Here is a 25855-nt window from a genome sequence, read left to right as displayed (position 1 = left end):
TCAGTCGCAGTGTGTCAAGGGTGGGGGCTGGGGAGGTGGAGGAAGTGTCCCTCTGCATGTGCATGCGGGAAAGCAGCCTCACTTCAGACGTTTTAACAGACCGTGTTGTTTTGTATTTCACTTTATAAATGATTTATACATGATCCAATGGGGGTGACTAACAATGAACTCAATGGATTTCCTTAACATGTGAGGCAACTATAGTCCATGAATGGAATCAGAATGGATGGAGAGAGGTATATGGAAGGTACCGTAAGAAATCTAGAAAACACTCAGCTATTCATTCCTATCACCCCAAGGCATTCTGAACAGGACTGTATATGTTTCCCCGTGTCTATGACAAAATCAAACCCAGCTTGAGTGGCAATTTCAAGTTAGTAAGTACTACAGAAACCCCAGTTGTACCTGAAGGCTGGACGACACCATTCATACTGTTGTGGCCTGGGTTCTGTTCCTTAGGTCCCTCACTGCGACTTGGAACAGGAGCACTGACCACTGCAGATGCAGCAAAGTGGGCGCTGGCTGAGTCAAGTGTTTTAGACATACAGTCAGAGGTGCTTGAGCCCTGTAAAACGGATAGCAACACAGTTCAGTTTTCCACATTGTCTATTATCTCTCTAATCGCTCTCTTTTTTCTGCATGTGTGGGGGTGGGGGGGATAAAAGCATATGTGTGTGTGTGTGTGTGTGTGTGTGTGTGTGTGTATGTGTGTGTGTGTGTGTATGTGTGTGTGTGTGCAAAACACTTCAGGCTGCAAACACTTCAGGTTAGTTATCTGAAGAGACTCCCAAAAATCAAACCAGACCAAGTAGAGTGGCCACTCTTTCATGCTTCTGTGTAGAACTGGCTGCTGCTAACACAGACAGCCACAGGCTATCAGCCAAGCCCAGATCTACCAGGACTGTCACAGGGATGTGGATAGCAACCAGGATCATTAAGATTTCCATGTTGTCAACTCATGACTTTAATGTAAAAGGACAGACTCTTGGGAATGAGCTAAAGCACTCTTGGTAGATCCTGGTCTGAGAACTCTGAGTGTGACCAAATGGAGTTACTCTCATTTATTACTGAGATTTGGGCTCTTTAAAATTATGGACAACAAAACTTCAGACTTTAAGTGTGAATGAAGTTCATTTTGCCAATTCAACTTTGAGACTATGTCCTTTTACTTTTGCTTAGCTTTCAGTGGCCTAAAGCAACATACTGTGTTATTGCACAGTTCTAGAAGCCATGGCCCACAAGGAGTCTCCCAAGGCTCATATCAAGGTTTGCTTTTTGCTGGGTTGGTTCCTGCAGTCTTCTACGGTATTTTCACTCGCATCACTCGTGTCTGTATTTATGGGTGTCTAGGAACTTCTGGTGGCATGTGGCATTACATTTTCCCTTCAGGGACATGTGATTCACATATGCAAGGAGGCCTGTGAAGCTTACATTTACCACACAACTTAATACAATTCCTTCTCCCCATAAGCTATACTGACAGAACTTAAGTATAAACTTGATGAAAAGGTTAGAAAAGCCATATTCTTGAAAAAAATGAGGGCGTTTTAAAAAATAGTTAATTATTTTATAAACTCTCAACAATCCTTCTAGAAACTAGTTAATTCTTTCCTAAACCAAAACTACCATATTTGGCTCTCAAATAACCAGAGACTAGTCTAGAAACTAGCCATTCAGAAACAGGTGACTTAATAAAAGAAAATCTGGGTTAATTCTCAAACTCAAGAACAGAGGTACTAAGTCACCTATAGGAACTTGAGAGAAAAGAGTGAGAGGTCACCTGTGCTTTTGGATGTGTCTGCTGTGAGGAATGCTGGGATTGCTGTTTCTGATGAAGCTGCGCGAGTTGCTGCCTCTGCATCTGAACTAGCTGCTGTTGGTGTGTCTGAAACTGCTCCTCTGTGATTCCCCCTGTCACTGAGAAAGATGGAAGAGGGTTAGAGCACTTTTAATGACATGAGCAGAATACAACACAACCTGTGAGGAAGAAAGGCCAACACAAGCCACCATGTACACCCGCCAAGGAGAAAGAACCCCAGTGGCAGACCCAGTGCTGCACACTCACACCCATAGCTTCCTTTGTTCCCGTGCAGTTCTAAACTATAGAACACGATGGAACTGAGATCTGTCTTTGGATTTTTGAGGGTTTTTAACATTTGTGTCTTTAGCATGTGGATATGCGTATCACAATGCATGCACAAAGTCCGAGGATGGAGGTCAGGTCTGCAGGCTCGGTGGCAAGTGTCTTTCTTTACTCACTGAGCCAAGCCTTGAGTCTCTTAGCTCTCCATATTAGGATGCCCATGGAATAATAGTAGTGATAATAATAATAAAAAATATATGCACTTACTACTGTAAACATAAATAATAACCAAATTACAGTCTTAATGAGAGACAAATGACTTCTGCCAATTTTTATGACACTTAAGTGAAAATATTTTCCTTTCTAAATTCTAAATTGGAGTAGAAAACAATCACATTCAGCAGCCATAAGTGTGAGCCAGTGCAGTCAATGTCTGAAATAAATTCTATAAAGGAAGTGATGGGAAGGAGACATTTTCAGAAAGCTAGAGTTACAGTGGACCTTCAGATGCAACCAACAATGCTCTGAAGAATATACGAAATTATGGATTTTAAGTAAAAGCAAGATCCCTGTTTTCTTAAGCTGAGAGAAGGATCAGTTCAAAAGAGTTACAATAAGTACATTTTCCTCAAAGAAATGCAAATGAAATTTCATGAACTCATATTTAAGTGTGTTGCTGATGAGGCAATTTAGTGAACACAAGGTATTTTCATAGAAATTAGCACTCATTTAGAATATAAGTGTCCAACAACACCAAAATACACAGACTCTTAAAAGTAATTCTCACTCTTCTTTCTTTTCTCTTTGCAGTGCTACGGGGCCCACATCTTCAGCTAAGTCAATCCCACCACAGAGCTACATCTCCAGCCTAATTCTACTTATTAAAAAAGGGGAGAGAGATCTCTATTTCACTCAATCAGTAATAATTTACTGTCTACTCCCATGCAGAATGTACCCTAGGAATCTTGGTGATTATAAGGAAAAATGAATTAGAAAAAGGGTTATTAATATAAAGTCCCACAATACATCTCGGAAGAAACAAAGTAATGTCAGTCAACATGTGCTGAGCGATCTAATCAATATGATCTACAACTGAGGTACCTTACTCCCCCAAAGTCTGTGTTCAGTAAGATTATCAAACAAGAATATTTTGATAGTAATTTGACAATAATATAGATAAATAGCTAAGCTGTGTTTAGCAAGATGGACAAAGCTTTAGATATACTTTCCTCTCTCTTATATGATATAGCATCACAATTTCTATTGAATTATGAGGGGAAATAAATATTTTATTTCTAACTGGCATATTTATTATACTGCTCACTTTAGAATCTTTACCTGTATTTTTGAAGTACACAATAGTTATTTTACTGAATTACCAATAAAATCAAGTCTTTCTTTGTACATGTTAAATTCACTGCAAGTGTTCTATTTTTATATAAAATAATTAAGTCTAAAGTTACAATCTTCAAAATCAAATGAAAATATGAAGTATTCATGAATTTCCAGCTTTCTGAAAACCTTGGGGAAAGAGATGAAAAAATAGCTTATTAGATATGAAGGCAGGAAGAAAAACCATATATCTAAATAATTTAGCAAGTCTTCTATGTCTTCTATGCTGAGCCATTTGGAAAGGAAAAGGTAGAGAAGCCAAAGCTAGCTCAGTCTAATGAACCAGTGCTCCCTGACTAGATCTGAGCTTTTTGTTGTGGAAAAGTGAGACTCATGCTTATTAACTTATGGATAAATAGTAAGACATCACACTTTTAGTGCCCTTTCAAAACAGAAATGTCAACAAGACTTTCTTTCTCTTTCCAAAGCCTTGTGAGGCAGTTGGTAAGATGGTAGTAATTTAGAATAAAACACTAACTCTGATAAACCCATCCAGAACCTTTTCATTGTATTCAAAGAGTTTATACATTCAAAGAGTTTTTAATCTGAGCATTTAGATTTCAAATATTCTGATAAGGGTTATTTAGCCACTAACGTTCACACAAATATTCTAAAACATTCTTAAATATGTCAAATAAGGAACAATTAACTGTTATCTAAATTAGTAAACAAAATAAAGTGTCATTTTAATTAAATAAATTATTTTTGGTATTGAGTGTGGTGGTACCTGGCTATGAGCCTGCTAAGGCAGAAAGTTTGGCTGAGGCTCCATAGGGACTAATTCCTCTTGAGTTAGTGTACAGCTAACAAAATACTGCCCACTAAGTGTTCTGCATACTTCAGTGAGTAAGTAGTAATTTGTGTATATATTTAAAGTGGGTACTAAACCTCTCATTCCTGACGAATCACTGAAAAAACAACAACTAACAAAACCATAGCCAAAACCTTAAATCAAACAAAACCTAAGTCTACAATACAGATAAGCTTTTACTCAAGCTTATCTTTTCAGGGTATTTTACAGATAACTTTTACTCAAGCTAAGTTTGCTATTTCTATTCCTGACACTCAGAAACAGAATGCCATTAGGGTGTTTCATGTTTCAAACCGTTCTTTATCTAGAATTTTCTAGAGTACTGTTTGTTTATTCATTTATTCAATTCTAAGATACAACACTGGAGCAACTACTCACCTCCCTTTAGGACAACGTTTCACATAGCCCAGGCTGGCCCAAAACTCACTATGCAGTGGAGGATGATCTTGAACCCATGATCACCTGCTTTTACCTCTTGCATGCCACAATTATAGATGTGTGCCCACATCCAGCACCAAACACCTTAACTCCTTTGTTAGTGGGAATAGTTAAAGAACAGGTGGTAAGACACAGCAGTGAGCTGATTCTCAGGGTTGATGAATTTGTGGGAAAGAGGGAAACTTAGATTAAAAACACTTTCTCGGTGGATTATTTTTCCTAAGTTACTGGAATATTTCCATGAGATCTATTTTCTTTTTACACTGAGTCATCCAGTGGCATACATCGAAATGCATCAGAAAGGTCACAGTTACAGTGAACACATCCATTTGGGATGGAATGCAGGAAAGGAACTCCTCACTGGTCAGGGTGGCAGCAGCACGGGGCAGAAGTGGTGATGGATCAAACAAGCTCTCTTCCGGCTTGCCGTCAGATGAACTTTTCCCAGTACTTTACTGTACAAGTTGGCAGCTTAAGAGCAAACTTAGTTCACTCCCCAAAATTCTATCAGGTCACAATTACCACAAACCTGTCTGTCCTGAAAGGTGACAATACTTAACTGCTTTAGGTATATGGGAAGCATTCTTTTCCTTAAGTAAACAGCTTTACAAATTTTCCTGGCTAATATCTTCTGACAGACTGCTATATCCACTAAAGAATTTCTTCCTTAAATATCCAACACCACACACAGTAGAACCTTGTATTTCTTACTGCTTGTACATCTCTGCCAGTATTTTCCAACAGTGTCCTTTCTGGCTCCCTTCTATACACTGGATTTGCTACCCCTCTTGCCCTAGTTGGCTTTTATTCTTCAGACGACTCCATATAGCCTCTGCAGACACTAATGGCCATTACTTTCCTACTGTGCACTCCTATATGGTGCTCTGCTTGGGCTAAGTAAGCTCTCTGCACCGTTCTCTCTGGGTCTCTGGTTAATGATCCAAGAAAAAAAATTGGATACTTCACAGACTTTATACAGTGACATAACTACAAAGTGCTAAGATTGGATCTACTGAGGCATTCTTGTGGTTACATGAAATATATCAAGTATTTCTTGATTCTGTATTGCTGTCCACTGGTAAACTAAAGAGAAAAACAGACTGTGTTCTAGTTACTCTGGAATGATAATCCAATAATGGAATATGGACCTTTTTCACTTGTACCACCTCTGCTTTTTAATTTTTAACAGAATTTCTTAAACTTGGCTAAGATTTATTCTTGAGAAAGCATGATTTTTCAAATACTGGCCTAGACCAAATTTTCACAGTTTAATGGAGAACTAATGTGCTGGTGAAGATTATGTTATCTTGCATTCTCTACCTGGTGAGTCTTTGTTGTGAATTATAGCAAATGGTTTAAAGCAATGCTGACCACACCAGAATCACTGTAAGGGACAGATCTGAGTCTGAACTGGGGGCAGGCAGATGGGGAGGTTCTGTCTTATATCTTACATGTCACAGTGCAGAGTATGCAGTGGTTCTCATAAAACACTGGAGGTTTCCAGGGAAAAGCTAGGGGAGTTGGAATTACTCAGCAAGCCTACAAATGTTCTGTAAACGTAAGCTGTGGATACAGGTAATAACTGCCGGAGTTGGAAGGTGGAAAAATGAGGAACAAATGAGTACAAATGGGACAATGACAACATTTCCAGTGTCCAAGCACAGCAGTCAATAGTAAAGGATTGTTAGCTCCTTTAATGGTCATTCTACAGTATTTTAATATCTTAGCTTAGGTCTGAATGTTTTTCTTACCTTTAGAGGCAGCCATAATCTCCCCAAATAAATACAACCTTATAAGTATTTACATTAGTTGTTAAAGCAATTTCACTTCCTAACACTTTTTATCCTTGCAAACATTTCATGGCAATTTAAGAATGGGAAAATAAACTAAATAAATGAAAACTCAGGAATTCCTCCTGGAACACTATATAAACTATTAATGATTGTAAGATATCTGGAGATGCTTAAAAAGGCTATTGGTATCTATTAAAGCATGCATAAAAAAAAAAGAAAACTGTATCATGTTAATCTGAACTGTGTATCAGTAAAAAAACCATGTTGATCAAAAATCTGGCCCTTTAAGTTTGAATTAATAAAGCTGTTTTACATATGAAACATTTTTTCTTGCATTTTATAATAAAAACATTTTTAAAAATTGATAGTATCAGTTTCAAAGATGACTGACTCTAGTACCCTCTGCTTCTATAAAGAATGGAATGTTGCCACGTGCTGTCAGCTTCTTGAAGAAACCGTTTTTCTTCCTCAACCTTTCAGTCATTAACCATAGTGCTTTGTATATAAAACAGTGTAAATAACTTTATATGAAATAATTTTTCTGTTTATTCACTTGTTATGCTCAATACAGCCTCTTTCCTTTCTCAGTTCGGTTAAGTTTTTAAATTAAGAATACCTTTATGTAGTAATGGGCAATGTTTCTCATTTCATTTAAAATACGTTTTCTGTTTTAGTCTTTCTAATATTTAGGGCACACATTTAAATTTTCTTTCAAGCATATCAAAGATGATAACTATAAGTTGGGTATGATGGGATACGTTTGTGATCCCAGCACCAGAGAGGCTGATATAGGAAGACCAAGTCTGAGGGCAGACTGGGCTACATGGAGATCCTAGCTCAAAGTAATCAATACATTAAATAATGTATTTTTAACACAGAAATTTTGGCTTTAAAAAGATAGCCATGTTTACTAACAACATGAATATAAAAAGAGTCTGAGTGTGCGCATGGTACAGCCATCCTCCTTACCTGCTTTCCTTAAGAACTAAGGACACACCATAGGACATGCCATAGGACACGCCATAGGACACGCCATAGGAACAAGAACTACTGCTAAGGACACAGGGTTTCACTTCTGCTTAAACTCTTCATTTACTGGGATTTCCCAGCAGGGAAAGAAAATTCAAAAGGTAAAATTATATGCCTCTCCTATTAGTTTTAAAAAAATACACAGCTTTGAAGACCAAAGTTCCCCCAAATGAGTAAATGACAAAATTCTTAGGCCCAGAAGGGAACGCATATGGGTATTTCCTGAACTGTCTTGGGAGTCCCTTTCAGTTACCTAGCTGTTGTATACAACAGCTTACTAGATAACCACGTCCCCTTGTCCGACACTCTCACTCCCAAAGTGGTGCAGACCCAAGCCTAGGACCTGGCCAGCCTAGGCAAGCTCCACCACTGAATGAATGCGCACTTCTCCAACCAACAAGCCACCATTTTAAAAACATATTAAAAACAAAAATTCTCATGATCTCAAGGACAAGAAGACCTCAGGCAGTCTAGAAATAAATAAACTCTTTGCTTTACTAGCAAATAAATAAGAAAAGCTGATTTAAAAAGATTGAATTCTAGGGCTGGGGAGATGGTAGAGTTGGTAAAGTGCTTGTGTATAACTGCAGCAACCTTAGGTACTCATGTTAAAAGCAGGGTGAAGCAGAAAGCACATGTAATGCCAATACCACAAAGACAGAGGGAGGCACATTTCGGGAACTCACTGACTGATCAGCTCAGGTAATTAGTAACTTAGGCTCAATAAAAGCTCCTGTTTCTGCAGAGCATCAGATAACTGGCACTCTCTCTGGCCTCCATACATGCATACACACATAACCATATGGGCACACATACTATCACACACATACCACATATAAACATACACAGAATGATCTCTAATGTACCTTCATTATTACTTAAATACAAACAGTTATTTTGTGTGTATGTGTGTGATACACTCGCGCAAGTTCATGGGCATCTGTGCAGACCAGAGAATAACCTTAGGTGTAATCCTTCAGATGCTGTTCACCCCTTAAAAAAAAAAAAAAAAAAAAAAAAAAAAAAAAAGACCTTGCTTGGAACTTAGCAAGGAGGTTCAATTGGCCATCACAGAGATGTGCCAGTCTCTATCCTATTACATGAATATACTACCATGCTTGGCTTTGTGAGTGTGTGTGGGCATTCTGGAGCTCAAACTGAGGTTGAAAGGTATGGTGTTATATATTAAAAAATAGAGGAAAAATGACAGATGGCATATATACCTATGGAAATTTAAATGCTTTTTTCATGATGATACATGGATAATGCACCTCATTATGATAGCTGATTATTAGAAAACAGTTTCAGTTATATTAAGTTATAATTTTGGATCAGTATATATTCAGAATTGATACAGCAACAGAAAACATATATTATCTAGAAAACATTTATGTCAAATCCAGAGTTCATTTGGGACATACAGTAGAAATCTGTAAATACTCAAATTGAGAATCCATTCAAGTCATTTTAAACATGCTATATATTGGTAGAGTTAAAAAGTCAACATATAGTTGACTTTTTACACAATTATCAACACCTATATAGGATATGTTTCGAATTCCCATTTTGAGCAGAGTTTGGTACAGAAATTTTTATTCATATAATTTTGAATAATCTTGAGAATTGGCTGGAAAAAGACTCAGTACTGTTTAACTTCCTGAAATAACAGATTGCTAAAAACTCAAAGATCTCAAATTATACGAGATATTTTTTTATCCATTTCAGATTAGAAGGTTCATTAAGCTTCACCAACTCACAAAGTATATAGAAAGGGATATCATTTTCTTAAAGTTCAGCTTGGAGAAAAAGAACCAACATATTTAGAGAAATGTAGGCCAACTTCCACTCATTCAAACAACTCTTTTAAGTTTTCTACTGCAACCTTTAAATGGATGAATGTGCACACCAAACTGAAAAACAGCTCACACACAAGACTGTGAGTACCACTGACACAAAATTCCAAATTGAAGGAATTTAAAATAATTTAAAAGAAATTTGCTATAACTGCAGCACCTGACTAAGGCACCATCCAGGAAGTAACTTCGATATGCTCATGCTTTCTTGAGGTCAGTAGCAGGTCTCGCAGACTCACAGCTGGCAAAGAGGTGAACAACAACTGACTGCCGAGTGCTCGGCTTTAAAGCGAGCTCCCAAACCTTCCATCCCATCCAAGATCCAGCCAACACTGACCACCAACAAGAGGGGAGAAGGCTGTGAAATAGTGTCTTATGCTGATGACCTGGCCACTATACTCAGGAATCCACAAGAGCTGTTGCTGACAGCACAGGGCATATACCGGACCAAACCAGTAAATAACATTCACAGACAGGGGAGGATCTCAGGGATCCCCGGACCATCATGGGGAGCTACTGACAATCTAGGGCTGCTGTGAAGAGGAGTCAGCTATCTTCTTCAGTCATGCAGCTACTCCATTCATTCACACTCCAGTGAATAGATTCACTCCCACATCCACAGTAAGGGCCATGACTAAACAAAAGCACAACAAAACAAAAAGCTAAGAAAATGGAATAGGGACTTGATGGGTGGAAAAGGGGCTTTGAAAGGGCAGGGAGGAAATTAAGAAAGAGGAGAGGAACATATGTCATCAGAATATACCATTTATGCTCATGGAACTGTTGAATAAATTATTTTAAAAATAAAATTACAGGTTTTATTTAATACATTTCCACTGGCTACCATGCATAATTGCAGTGTATATATTACAAACATATTTATATATTATATATACTTATAAACATGTAATAAGATTATCCATAGACAAATTATATTTTGCAATGCCTAGATATTCAAATTATTCTTAATGTATATACCATAAAAATGTTAAATTATTCAAGCACAAACTCATTACATACATACATACATACATACATACATACATACATAGGGAGGCATGGTCTCAAAAGTAGCTAGTAGTCAAGGATGACCCTGAACTCCTGATTTACCTGCCTCTACCTTCCAAATGTTGAGATTATAAACACATGTTAATATATCTAGCATAGTATCTCTTAAAATGAAAGATATTTCTGATCTCAACTAGAAGGTAAGCATGCTGACGAATCACTATTCAAAGTGATTAATGCACCCTTTAAAAGAAAAAAATCACTTTCTAGAGGGGCTTTCAAGAGAACTCTCAAGGAGCAATGCTCACATTCTGTCCAAGTCAGGGGACATTTTTTAACATAAGAGGTGGATGGCGTTATAGAGCAATGACCGGGAGCAGCCAGTGAGCAGTAACTCACAGGGAACACCGGGCTCAGTCCCCACACTGGCCACACCACTCACATGTAAAATTCAAGTCATGGAGTAGGATGCTGTCTCTTAGGCTGAGAACTAAACTAAACTAAAATTTATTTTCCAAAAAGGAGTAGGAAAATAAGTCTCCAAAATGTATTATGAGTTCATTTATTATGTAATGACACAAAGGAGAAAAGAGCAGCAGCAGAGATTCGTGACGGACCTTTTAATGCTTACCTGATATGCCGTTCTTGCTGGTGTTCAATAAAGCTACAGATGCTGCAGAAACTCTTTTACTGCTCACAGTCTGCCCTGGTTTTCTTGAGGTACATTCTTCACTATCAATGTCCTGTACATTTAGTAGCCTTGGCTGGAAACACTGTAGTCGACATGATCTGATATTGCTTAATATTTCAGAAAGAGACAGTCTATTTTCACAAGGTTTACTGGAAGCATTGGTCCGAGAGAAATTAGAAGAAAAGTCTATAGTTTGGGAAGAGCTTGAAAACCCATTCAGCATCTCAGGGTCTATCTGTTTCAGGACGGGGTCATGGTCTGTAGATATTCTGTCCATTATGACCCTGTAAAGCAATATAAGACAAACATGCATATATCATACATAATGGTTTCTCTATAGATTCCCTTCAGCTAAAAAATGATACCAAGGTCAAAGCAGCTTACCTTCCGCCTCTGCCAATTCGCCTCCGAGCAAATCCTATACATCTTCTTGGAACTGTAAGTGTCGTGAGACAATGCTTATACCTCAACTTATCCAAGTCTGCCAACTCTGAATTTTCACACGTATGGTTATTAGCTTGGTCCAAACGCGGCTGCAAAGAAAGAGAAAAAAGATAATTCAGTTTAATTCTGAAATGAAGAAAAGTTAAATCATGATAAAAATAAAATTGACTGCAAATCGTATTAGAAGAACAATTAAAATTTAGATGAAAGGCTGTAAAATTAAGGTTAAAATATATTAATCCAGTTAAAATTTATAAAATTAAAATCAAAAGCTAATCAAATTAGATAAAAAGTTTCCTTATCCAAATTACACTAAACTACAAACACTTAGTATGTTTTTTAAAAATACCTATAAGGAATATGTTTTAGGTTTCTTGATATAGAGAGGGCCAAAATTATTAATTTATAGTTTCTCTACATGATAAACTAGAATGAATTTTTTAGGGGGTTCAAGAGGCAACTGAAAACTTAACGGAATGCATGCAGAGGCCACGCTCAGGCATCCTCTTTGCTTTAAGGAATGTAGAGCCTGGTTTTGGCCTTTTTACTACATGCATCACCCTGTTTTTCTGTCTCTGCACTTTGTTCCCTTGTATAGGAGTTTTCCATCCTCTATCAGCATAACTTGAAAACAAATACCTATCCTTCCTACATTAAGTCTGCCCTCAAAAAAGCTATCTATCTGTGCATTATATACTGCTATCAAATGGTCTGTATAAACCATGCTAACAAGGTAAAACTACCTTTTCTACTCTATAGTTATAAACCTGATAGAAAACTTGAACAATGAGATGCCAAGGCCATTCTCTAAACACTGCACCCAAAATGGGACATTAATAACAAAGAGTTTCTTAATGTGTCTGAAATTTATGGATACAATTATCAGACAACTTTGCCATTAAAAATTATACTTTTGGGTATAACACACACACACACACACACACACACACACACACATACACTACCCAGAAACCACCAAAAGTTCTACAGCCAACTCAGACATGTGCAATTAATTTTCACAACTGCTAAAGCTGTAATTAAAGCTCCAAATGAAGTAATTTTGAAAATAGGAGTTGTCTAAGTAAAGAATTCTAATATTCTGTGAAAGAATTTGGCATCTTTCATCTTCTTTTGCTGATATTTGCATGCCCAGGAGGCATTAAATAAGGAATATTGATGCACTCCCCACTTTTAGACTCAGCCTACGTTACCTGGGCATGAAAGATCTGTTAATGCCAGCTCACAAAAATATCACAAAAAACAAAGTTCTTACAGCGTAATACTGGCATCCAGCCCGCCTTCTGAAAGCACAGGGACCATCAGGATCATTTTCTTCTTCAGGTTCTGATGCTGGAGATGGTACCTGGATAAAACAGGTGCTCTATTTAGCAGTTACCAAGTTAACATATCAATGTATATAATGAGTGAAAATAAAGTCAGATCACAAACAAACCTGCCTACATCCAGCAGGTAGCTAATTTGCCTGAAACATTAAATGACTGGTAAATATTTTCTATAAATTTCTAAACATTTTCTATAGCTAAAAGTCCTTTTTAAGATTCACTCTTGCATCTAAGTACACTTGGTACTGTTTTATGAACAAAGGCTAGACATATCAGTATAGCTTTTATATATCCCATTTATATAGTCATAAATTGTGCAGGCAAAATGCTTGATGATGAAAATTATGCTTCACCTATAGGGAGTTGTAATTTTTATCTGGACCTTCTTTCTATAATAAAGTCAAATGCTAGGAAGCAGAGGGCACTGGACTCTCTGGAACCAGACGCAGCCAGCTGTGAGGTACCATGTGGGTACTGGAAGGAAACTCAGGTCCTCTGTAAGAGCACCAAGGAAACTCAACCACTGAACCATCTCCCTAGCTCCTTAAATCACTGCTTAAACCTAGCAAGTCAGAAACAGAAATTTAGTTAAGTATATGAAAACATATTCTGTTTTTTGAGAGAAATTTTAAGACTACAACAGTAAAGAAAAAGTGTAGTGACTTCTAAAGAGTTGCTACATTAAAAAGGATTTTGCCAGGACCAGATGCTACCAGCCAAATATCCCTTAGGGTAGAACTGACTCAATAGAGCACAATTTTATGTCATAAGAACAGGTTAAGTGATGATATAATATATATGATAAAATATACTTTGGTACAGCAGAGAAACAATAAATATAATGTCCACAGTAATGGTTAAACAGCACAAGAGCCTTAGTCCCTAAGTTTGGGTTGATCTCTCACTTTGCAGTACATCTTTTTCTCACAAAATGCCTGCCTCATCTTATTAACTTGGTAGTTTTTGAATCTCAAAAATCTTATTCCTTTTTAGACAGGATTTCCCCCTCCACATTAATTCCAAACTGTGGTGACTACCATGGAGCTGGTCCCCTCAGAAGAAGGGCATTCACTTGAGGTTCCAATATGCCTGTCATAGCCCCAGGGGAGAAAGGCACAGTGAGCCGGGCTGATTCTCCTTCCTGAGGTACCAACTCCCAAACTCAAACTGTAAAGAAATCTCAACAGTTTGGTTCCTCTGCAGATGTCGGACAATTTCTTGCATGAAGTACCTCACTCCTTCCCAAGTATCATCCTCTAGGATGGAGTCCAGCACACACAGAAAGGTGGTACCACACAGCAACCAAAGGAGAACCAGTGCAATCAGTACAGACAGATAGGGTTTCTCCATCTTCCCAGCCGCAGTCTGCTAGTCAGCCTTGGTTAAAATACTTTCTTAAATATATCTACTTCCTTGTTCACTGTTTACTGGGTAACATGCTATCTTTTCCCATGTGTCCGGGAATCTACTCCTGGGAGAATTTAGAACTACAGTCTAAATACCTATATTATTTAGTGATGCCAACATACAGGCAAACAGTCTGCAATAATGAGAAAATACCATAAAAACTAACGAAAGTTGTTGAAAACTTAGGAAAAGGTCTCAGGAAACTTGTAAAATGCAATCTTAATGCAAGAGTGGGGGGCGGGAGGGACAATATAATTAACTATAAAAATTTTAAGCTGAAATGAAAATTCCTTAAGGAATGTATGACAAATTATGCTGAATGAGGCCTTATCTAAGGCAGTGGATGGAATAGCAATGATGATAACATTCCCCTCATGGTCATGGTCATAGCATCCCATGGCATCCTTCTTACAGGACTGGAACGTATGCAAGACATTCTAAATTCTCACTAGCACTGACAGTAAACTACTCCGCAAGTTTCCTATGCATGTATTTAACTGTCATTTTCTGACTTAGGCTTTTTGATCGTTTCCCATTTGCCTACTTTCCTTACGCCATCCATCTTTCCCTCTCTTCTGTTTGACTCCAGCAATGGCAAACTGCTACGTTCCCCTCATCATGCTCTATTTCTGCTTGCAGCTTCTGCTTTCTCTCCCTGGCAGAACTTGATCGCTCACTATTTGTTACATTCCTCATTTCTTCAAAAATGATCATCTGATGCCTTTCCCATGACAGCAAAGGGCTATCCCAGACTAACTGGATAGTTTTCCTGACAAATACACTGTCTGGTTTTATTAAGTGGTTCTTAAGAACATGTAACATAAAGCATATTTTTGTGTACTTATTAATACATAGGAACACTGCAATATTGTTTGAGAAAAAAAGCCTAAGTAAGTAACAGGGTAAAAAATAATGTAGCCACAGGGAGCACGCTGCCACGGGGAGCACGCTGCCACGGGGAGCACACCGTCATGAACTAGGCTTTATGTGGCTGCCACAACCAGAGGCTTTACGAGCAGTCTTGTGGCTAAAGTTGTATATTTGATGTTGAATTTTAAAAGAAAATTGATTTTAAATAAATAAAACATTAAAATATGACATCTGCTAGTAGATTCAAGGGGTCATAGTATTTTCTTTGGAATACTTTTGGTCATAAAGAAAAAAAAGAAAAGAAAAATAGGCTTTGGTCAGACCAGGTGCTTTTTAAAAAAACAAAAAAAACCCCCCTAACCTTTTAATATATATATATATATATATATATAGCAATGACAAAAATTAAATTAAAAAAATTAATTCTAAATACTTTGCCAAGAAAATTGAATAGTTGACAAGGATTTTCTTTTCTTTTTTTTCTTTTCTTTTCTTTCTTTCTTTTTTTTTTTTTAACAATTTAAAACTTTAGTTCTTCTAAATCTTTAATATAAAATTGCTATTACCTGACAAATAAAATTTACATTAAGTCAAAAAGAGATTGTTGGTGGAATATGAAAGAAAAAACACTGCTGGTATATATTTATACTTATGAGTAAATATTTTCTAATACTAATATCTTGGACTCAGTAATGCTATTTCTAAAAAGCTATGTTAGAAACAGGAGGAAGGCAAAGATGCTTGCTTTTATAAAAGGCAAAACCGGAAAACTATGTAAACGTCTCATACAGAATACATTTCTAAGCTGACAAAGAACAAAGAGTAACTACGAAACTAGAGGCGACGTGTGTGTATTCGTGTACACTTATGATATATGTAGAAAGTGTCTGATAGCACTAGGTGAGCGAAGCAGAATAAGACGAAGATGCCAATTACGTTGCAAAACATAGCAATATAAAAGAGCAAGAGGACATGTGTTCAAAACAGTTTCAAACAAGCACCTGTGGAAATTCATCTTCATCTGAGCTCTGAAAGTCATATTGCTTAATGTCACTCTTATTGATCACAGGCAATGTCTCAGGAGTGGGCTGCTGAGGTGCTATCACAGCCTCTGCCTTAGGCTTCTTTGGGTACTTCTTCTTTTGACGAACCACGTCAGAAGCCTCTTCTTTCAAAGACAAATGATGAGGGTGCTGTTTACATGACGAATTTTCCCCCAAAAGGAAGAAATGAAAATCATTTTAGAAATCATGAAAAACTATGCTCCTCTTTGAAAAACATACATTTTTCTTTAGGAGTTAATTTTAATTATTGTTTTAAGTATGAAAACTTTATTATGTCATAAACTGAAACATGGTTTAGATTTACTTTCTGTAATTTATAATAAAAAATAATTATGGTGTTAAGTTTGCTTTTTATAAATAGTTAATCTAAAATTTTTTAGGCTATTCTTTTATCATGCCATCCCATGTTTAAAAGGTATTTAAATTTAATTCTCACTTATATCCATTGTGTTGGTGAACAAAATTCATTACTTTATTTTTAAAAATAATTGAATTGGATCACTAACTTATTAATTTAGTTCTATACTAATTTCCAATTTATAAAAATATCTATGTGAGGTAATCTTTTGAAAAACTAAATTTATGAGCTGGACAAACATTTTCATTGTTTACAACATGTAATTATTGCCTTGACTGAACAATAATCAAATGGTCCTCAAGTACCCCAGGGTTCTGTGTAGTCCATCTGGCAAAGGGTCTGACTGAAGGGTTTGGTCCCTTCTCCTTTCCACAAAGCTTTTGTTTTATATACTGGTCGGCATTGCTTTTGATAAAAGAAGAATGGTCACTTTTAAAAAAGCTGAAAAATGACTGTTCTGAGCAATAAATTAAAAACCATATTAAAAGTTTAAAATTATTAAGGAAGTTATATATTGTCTCATATAGTCCAGATATTAAAAATACCTAATAATAAGAAACAGTGAACATGACAGAAATGCTGTCTGAGGGACAGATCATACTTAGTGAAATATAAGCTGCTTGGTAGAGATGGATAAGGGATACTAACTATTAGATCCCAAAGGGAAACTCCTTAGCCAATCCCATGTTTTAAGGTGGGATGAGTGAAAAGAAAATTAAGCAGAGTCGCTATGTGCACAGGGTGGACTACAATGTGTGACACTGTATCTCTAAAAAGAATAACTGCTTTTATTTACTTAGATAAGGCCTAAAGGAAGATTCAATATAATTCTGCCAGTAATTATGGGTTAAATTTTATATTGAATGCCTAGTAATTATACTCTTGGGAAAAGCACTGATTGATACAAATAGATTTTAAAAATAGTTTTCAAAGCGACATTTGTTGTGCTGATAACTTTTTTGGGCTATCAACACAAGTGTGATTCAAAGAGATCGGGTAGGTGGGCTAGATGCCTGTGATTAATAAGAACCTGCTGGCTGAACTGACACGAGCTGAATGAGGAGAAGTCCGACTGCTCCACATTCTTCCTCAGTGTTTAAAAATATTGATACCAGGAACAATATCATTATACATTTTTCAAAGATGAATTTTCCACAAACACCCCAAGTCATGTATATTGTCTGTCTAGATGTTTCATATCAATGCTTAATTAAATCTATACTTCTTAAAATTAAAGGTTCTATACATTTTTGCATACCCAAAATTAGTAATATTTGGATACAGCAAATAGGTACTAAAGAAATACAAATCTTTAGCTAAAAATACAATGTTCACCAAGGTTAGCTCTTTTACTTGAAATAAACTTTCTAATGCCAATCGAGGTACAAAACTGGCAAATACTGGTTCTGGCCATGACCCTGTTTTCTACAGAGGCAGACAGCACATTAACAATAATCCACTTTGGTAGACATGAACTCAAACTGTGAATCTAACACTTAGCACTTATGATCTAGAAGTCACAGAGGTAGAGTTCCTGAGGGACTAATGGGTTTGTAGGTATATAAAAACACTCATCAAAGTGGTGGCATAAGAAAAGGTGCTATTTATTTTCTTCCTTTACCACCATATTATGTGATTAATACGCTCACTCATGATGCTCTCCAAAGAATATTTACCTTTGTTTTACATTCTTGAACTTTGTGATGATTTCCATTATGAAGAGTTGCTGGACTGGCATATAACTCTTTTTCTGATCTATTAACTTTCACTTCATTAAGGATTTCACCCCCATAGTCTCCCAAATGGTATCTTCAAAAGACAATAAAGTATAAGAAAATAAAGAAGAGTTCAATAATAAAGAAAAATATATTCGAAACAATGACATATTAAGAACTAAATCAGCAAAATAGAGTTATCAATTCCGGGGGGACTAGAAGGGGTGAGACAGGACCTCAAGGGTCCAGCCAGGTGGGCATCAAAGTAGATTCAAGTCCTGATCCTCCTGCTGAAATTACAGGGACATAACACAAAGCCTAGTTTTAGAGTATCAGATTATTGTTAAGAGAAACATTGCAAAAACAAAGCAGTTCATATCTGAGATTCAGTTAAAACCACAATGAACAAGAAACTTTTACAATGCGTAAGGTATACAATACATAAATTAATCATTGTGTTTTATCGAGCACTAGGAATATTGCTTTGAATGGTTACTTCAGTAATAACACAAAATTCCCTAAAACCTAACAGAACTTTAGTCTATTTAATTATGCAGGAAAATACTTCATAAATCATAATTCTGAAGAGTGTAAACAGGAAATTTTGCTTTCCAACCATTTATTTCCTTTAGTGTTCAAGAAAAAGTAACAGAGACAAATAGGCAAGATAATCCTTAGGTTTCATTAAGAAAAGTCCAACGTCTGCCAATATCTAAAATGATTCAATTCTCTATACCAGTGGTTCTCAGCATATGGGGTATGACCCTTTGGGTCATATCATATATCCTGCCTATCGACTATTTAAATCATGATTCATAACAGTAGCAAAACTACAGTTGGGGGTCACCACAGCAATGAGAACTGTGTTAAAGAAAGCAGCATTAGGAAAGCCGAGAACCACTGTTTTATATCCAAATACCCGCTACTCCACCAAAGTCAAGTCTGTTACAATCTAATTTTAAAAACAATTAGTAACTACCAATCTTAAAAAGGTAGAAACTAATTTCTACTAGACAACCAATATCCACCGTCACAAAACCTGACTAGACCAGCTTTGTAGTACGGAAGAGCAGTAATGTTACCTTTTTTCCACAACTTCCAGTGTTAAGTGCAATAATTCCCGTTTGGTTTTCTCTCTCCTCTTGATCATTTCCAGAATTGTTATGGCTCTGCTGAACTCCCGCCTCAGCTTCAGCATCTTCTCATAAGAAGCTTCATCATTCTTACGGTTCTTTACAAATAAGGACAATTTTAGAGAAGTATGAACTTATTTATCTTTTATTTAACAAGATCTGATTAAATCTCAATTATCTTATACATTTTAAATTAGTAACACAAAAAATATCCAAATAGTAACTCCAAATGAACTCATCTGTATATCTGTAAAAATTTAAGTACAAGCAAATGTTTACAGGAAAAATGCTGATAACTGTTGGCACAGAAAGAATGATTTCAATGGGATAAAAAAGAAAAGAAAAATATCCACCTGAACCTAGTATATAAAAATTATGAAGTCCTTTTATTGCAGTAATGTCACCCAAGGATAAAAAATAGTTCTACCAAGATCAAGGTAACCTAAAAAAATAGCTCAAATGAGTCTCTACACATATATCCATCCAAATCTGTAAGTGGAAACTAAAGTGTTTAAATATAATCAAGGCAAAACTTGACTTCTAGCAACTCAGAAGACTGAAAATAGTATATTGAGCACCTCAAGAAATGAGATTCTCACACCCTCATAGAGGCAGGGGGGAGGAGGAATGGGATGGGATGTATGCGGGGGAGGGGAAACTCCAAAGAGGGACAGTTGAAATGTAAATAAAATAACCAATAAAAAAATCTAAACAAAAAAAGAAGAAAGCAGAAATGAGAGTCCCACACTCCCATGTGTGCTTTGTGCAGGGCATGAAGGCGGTCTACCAAAGCTCTAGGCTTCGGAACACTGCTAACTCCTTCCTTGTAAAAATAAAACATAACTTCAACTAAGAGTTGGCTTCACTGCAAAGAGCAGCATTCCCGAGAATATAAAATCACCAGCGACGTACACAGTATGTCAAATGCCCTACAGTGGTCTCATGTAAACACAGACTGCTGATACTTCTCAATTTTCACACAGACCTTTACTTAAGCAATCTTTTCATTCTCAAGTTAACAATTGAATACAGAATTAGAAAGAACCTAAAAAAGTCATAGATTTTATAAATACAAGATTATGAACGAAAATAAAAACCAAAAAAGAAAAGAAAACCTATTTTCTTTTTTGTGTTTACTTGCACTTGGAAAATAATCATCTATGAACATAGTATAAACCACATTCCTTTATAGTACTACATATGGAATATTTTAAACTGCTAACAGTTTGTCTGATTTAACCAAATCACAATTCGCTTTATCCCCTGCTCCTGGCCAGTACTTTGACAGAAGTGAAATATAGAGCAGAACTTTAAGTAATTTTTGGAAATAAACAGGCAACAATACTGGTAAGTGAAAAAAACTAACATGATCAAGAGCAAACAAATGCCTACTACACTGCTAATGCTATATTATGTTTTCTGGATACACACACACACACACACACACACACACACACACACACACACACACACACACACCAGCACATGTAAGAGGCACAGGCACTAAAATAAAAAGATGAAGATTCCTATGAGGCCATATTCACCTACCAGTAGAATGACATTCTAAAGCTCACCAGAAACTCTAAAGACTTCCATTACATCCCCAACCCTTTTCTTTCTCTGCTCTGTCCATTCTACTCAAAACATTATTTAAAAATAATTTCTGACATACAAAAACAGCACAAATACTTTCCATGGATGTTTAACCAGATCCCTAAAGGTTTAAAATTTAGCCTTTTATTTCTAGTTATGTATATAAACATTCCTAGTACTGGCATTATTTTCAAAATTTAAGATGAATATGTCCCTAAATATTCTAATCTGCCTTTATAAAAACAATTATGTTTTTATATACTCAAAGAAAGCACAAAGGTCAAATTCTAGAAACCAAGACCAATGAAATAGTAAAATAGTATTTTTATTTTCAAAATTAAATTTTTTACAAATCCGACTCAGGATTTAAAATTGTTTCTAGTTGTTATGTTTCTAAAATCCCATTTTTCTGAAAAGTTCTGTTTTTTTTGTGTTCATCATGACTTTATGACCTTTTTTTTAAAATGTAGAATCTTTATTTTTATAGTGTATTCTTCAATTGAGTGTACTAATGCTTTTGCAAGATTAAACTCGGGTTATATGTTTTGGTACCATTACTACAGAAATGACATTGAGTCTGCCTCACATTCTATCAAGAGTTAGATAACACAACTTGTCCTATTACTGTCGACTACTCAGGATGGTGACTGTAAGGCTTACTTACTAATATATTACTTTCCCTTTTAAATTAACCTAGAATGCTGTAGAATTATATATTAGTTTGTCATTAAAATTCCCGATAAGTTTAATGTTCAATGATTCTTTCACTTGAAATAATTATTAGTATTATTAATATTACAAGTGCCAATTGGTGAAGTTTAAACTGTTTCTATTGATATTTTTAAGTTTTGACATCTAACCAAAAAGAAGTAATAAATGAATAAAGAATGTACACACACACACACACACACACACACACACACACACACACACAGAGGAAATTTTCAGCTATAAAAATGAGATTATATTTAAAAGAAAATAGATAAAATGTTAGATCATTACATTAAACAAAATAAGCCAAGACTCAGAAAGACAAATACCACACTTTTTCCCAGGTGTAAAATCCAGATTAATATTTGTGTGTGCAGAGATGTGTGTATTTATAGCCTTGGAAACAGAAAGAGGATAAATAGATCTTGGGAAGGAGTGTAAACACATGAAACACAGGGTATAACGTTCTATTTTACTGTATCTTCATGACTTCATGACTTTCTTTTTTTAATGGAACATAGTAACTTTTGTAGTGTATTTTTCAATCTGAGTTTCAATGACACTTTTCCATGATTAAATTCAGGTTACAGGTTTCCAGCCCAACAGCACAGAAACGACACTGAGTAAAGGGAAGAGACAGCAGGTGGAGAAGAGAGGAGGGCCTGGGAATGGGGAGGATGGCGTGAAGACATACGTGAAGCCCGGACTCTAAGTACTGACTTAGAAGCATTCACGTGCTGCCTATCTGCCTTAACCTGCCACTTCTCTAAGTCTGCTCACGGGCTACTCCGAGGCATGATTTATTGCTCTCATTATTTAATGTCTACACATCCCCACCTAACTTCAGGTTGTTTCTGCGTATTACTATGACTCCAGCACTCTTATTTTCTTAAACAGCAGAACCCTTTTTCCAGGCGTATCTTTATTTATATCAACATTAAAATTTGGAAGTCCATGCTGACACTATTTCTAATCTTTTCCATTGACTTTATTTTCTAGTTTTTAACTGTTTACCCCTTCTTATAATGGTCTTTCTGCTCTAGGCCAACCTGTGTTTAAGAAATGTTTTCATTTTTGTTTTATCTTAATTATATTGTGTGCTCAGGTCTGTGTACAAGAGTACAGGTGTCTACAGAAGCTAGAGGTGTTGAGTCACCCTGCAGCTGAAGTTACAGGTACTTGTGGGCTGTGACCAAACTTGGGTCTTCTCTAAGAGAAGCAAGTCCTCTTAACTGCTCCATCCCTCAAGCCTCTTAGGATGAACTCTTTTCTTCTAATTGCAGTTATATTACACTTCTGTACCTACCATCAAATCATTTAGGGAACTGATTTTTAAACTACTGTCATTTCGAGTAATTACATATCTTTTTATAATGTAAGGTGATTCACAGGTGATTGATGTGCACAGGCACAACTGAGAACCTGGGAGGGAGTTTCCTTCCCACCTAATTACTTTTTTTGAGCCAAACAGAGGAAGACAGATGGCACAAGCAAAAAATAAGGCTGTATCTATGCAAATAGCATATTAAATACACACACTGATTAGGATTTCCTAACTAGTGCATTTAGATAAGATCATCTGGTATAAAAATGTCCTAAAGTACTTATTAATATTCAAATTAATTTTAGTTCAGTGAGTTATAGCTAAGTTCTAGACTGTCATGTAAACAGTCTAGTAGTCCTTTTGGTCTTTGCATAAACTGTGTTTTTAAGTTTAATGATGCAAAGAAGGAACCAGGGTTTTGTTACAACAGCATTCTCCCTGCGTGCCCCACCCTCCGACCTCCTCTTTACCTAGTGTGCAGTAGTACAACCCGAGGAGCACTTTCCCATCTTTCTAATTTTGAAACACAATAAACATTTGTTAATCGCACAGAGTGCATGGCATAGATAATTCATTTGGCCTACAATTGAGAAGAATAAAAAACAAAGAGCACTGAAAAGGAAATGTAGTAGTACCCTGCCTGCAGAGGAAAATGAAAATTATGTAGGAAAAGGTGAGAAGCACTGTTAGGAGAGACCGGTATTGGTGACTGTGGAGTGGTGACACATTTACTTTAAGAAACAGTTACTAGTAGTTCTCATAATACACTGCTAAAAAAAAAAAATAAAGTATACTTTTATATCTAGAATCTTACATGCAAATAAATATCAATTTTCACATTTACTCACTAAAAGAAGCACAATACTTCTTTCCTTCCAGCAAAAATAATGAGTCATGTCTGAATGTAATCCGACTGATAACACTGCTTTTTAGCAGCTAGCAGTTCAGATTGCCAATGTCAGCAAGTGTCTGTCTGCATCTCCAGTCTCCATGCAAGCAAAGCTTAACTGTGCTCATAAACCTAGTTCATCTTAGTCCTTTCTAATTAAAATGCTACAGTTTCTGAATCCCTATATCTCCTTAGCTAAGACTGGAGTGCTAAACTGAGAACTAGGCATGTGATAGCGACAGTTGTGTATTTTTGGAAAATTTGTCCTCTGATGTTTAGGAAAATCACATTCATAATAAAGATTCATACAAAAATTTCTAGTTATTAACCAGTAGGAGAGTTTTTCCTAAAATATACAATGTCTGCATCTGCTATACTTCACAGCTGTTACACTAACAGCTGACATAGACAACCTTTCAACATTAGAAGAAAAAAGAATCCATAGAAGATGCTTTGTTCCAAATGGTAATTCTTCAGTATTTATGCGTTTCTGATCTTTTGTAATGTTAAGAAAACATGTCACCATAAGTAGTATTTACTTTTCCTTATAAGAAATACAAGGCAATGAATAACACCTTGAAACAATATTTTCATTTTACTCTATATCATATCATCCCACAGTAAGAAATTCTATTTCTCTTAAATTCTGGTTCACACTTTTGAATTTCAGATGGAAACATATCTGTCAATTTGAAATCTGACATAACTGACAACTAAGAGAATGAGAAAAAAAAAAAAAGTCACTGTTACTCTTGGGGATTGCCAGAACAACTCTTCCTTACTTCCTACCCCATAAACTTAGAGGCAGCAAGACCTATTCTTATTTGCAGGAACAAGAATATCATTCCAAAACTCCTTAGTCTCTAAAGAGGATAATTAGTGTTCAAATCCTTAACTTCCTACATAGAAGTGAATCTTGAGTACATACACAATTTAGTGAGGAACTCAAAACCTGAGAAGTTATAAGCACAACAAACTTTTCCTATTGCTACAACTGGAAGTCTAAACTAGTTGTGATTAGATTGCGGAAGCAGACAAAACAAACACTGTAAACATGTGGTCAAAAGATCAACTGAAGAGTAGGCTCTCAGCAGGCCAGGTCACCGTGTTCAAATGATTAACAGCAGTAACCACTGTCAAGATATAGTCAGTTAAATTACAATGGGACATTACCTTCCGAGTCTGCATTTTCTCTGTTCTCCTCCGAAAGGCGACGTAAGGATCATTGTTGGTGGAGCCATCTCTTTTCTCTTGCTTAATCTGGGGGATGAGGGATGGTCCCCTGCAGTTCTTCCGTTTTCTCACCCAGTAGTCATATACAGCTTTAATAAGGTAATCATCTTCATTCAGCAGCAGTTTTGCTTCTTGAAGTGTTACAAGCTAAAGAGGAAGCAGAAGAAGTCACCAATGGAAACATGTGAGAAAGAAATCAGGATACACTACAGCAATGGCAGAAAATGTGATCCACTGAAATAATTACAATTACAGCGTGTGACAGCAGGTGAAGATGTAATTCTATTCAACCTAACAGAAGTCTCTTAAACTGGGATGTTATTTTAAAATTTCCTATTTTGCCCAGGAGGCAGAGGTTCCATCCACTACTTAAAATATCTGATAAGAGCTGGGAGATGGCTCAATTAGAAACGTGCTGGCCTAGTAAGCATGAGGACATGATGTCAGGCATTGACACACACGTAAAAAAGGTGTACCCCCCCCCCCAGTGCCAAGGGGGCGGTGACAAAGGACTCCTGCACACTGCCAGCCGGCCTGTCCAGCCCAGTCAGCAAACGCCAGGTTCAGTGAGGAACTACAACTCACAAAGCAAGGTGGAGAGTTACTGAGAAAGCAGGTGTCGACCTCTGCAGCACATGCATGTAAGCTCATGTGAGATCCTGTGTTGACATAA

The 25855-nt window shown here is 36.4% G+C and overlaps 1 protein-coding gene across 2 annotated transcripts in view; it reads right to left on the bottom strand.

Annotated features, from left to right (window-relative positions):
• The window catches only part of Epc2 (enhancer of polycomb homolog 2), a 95160-nt gene that overhangs the window by 2644 nt on the left and 66661 nt on the right, over positions 1 to 25855 (bottom strand). The window contains exons 4-12 of one of the 2 annotated variants that reach the window (XM_052182456.1): positions 25123 to 25329; positions 19382 to 19530; positions 18261 to 18393; positions 16164 to 16355; positions 12816 to 12905; positions 11483 to 11631; positions 11039 to 11382; positions 1781 to 1917; positions 406 to 565 (exon numbers count right to left, since the gene is read on the bottom strand). In XM_052182456.1, the coding sequence (XP_052038416.1) occupies positions 406 to 565; positions 1781 to 1917; positions 11039 to 11382; positions 11483 to 11631; positions 12816 to 12905; positions 16164 to 16355; positions 18261 to 18393; positions 19382 to 19530; positions 25123 to 25329 (1561 nt within the window). The remainder of the gene's footprint in view (positions 1 to 405; positions 566 to 1780; positions 1918 to 11038; positions 11383 to 11482; positions 11632 to 12815; positions 12906 to 16163; positions 16356 to 18260; positions 18394 to 19381; positions 19531 to 25122; positions 25330 to 25855) is intronic. The other variant, XM_052182457.1, reaches the window with a different exon arrangement.

Source organism: Apodemus sylvaticus, chromosome 5 (genome assembly GCF_947179515.1).
Source record: "Apodemus sylvaticus chromosome 5, mApoSyl1.1, whole genome shotgun sequence".
Taxonomy (NCBI): Eukaryota; Metazoa; Chordata; class Mammalia; order Rodentia; family Muridae; genus Apodemus; species Apodemus sylvaticus.
The sequence above is the reverse complement of the archived record's forward strand: the minus strand, read 5'-3'. Positions and strand labels throughout refer to the sequence as shown.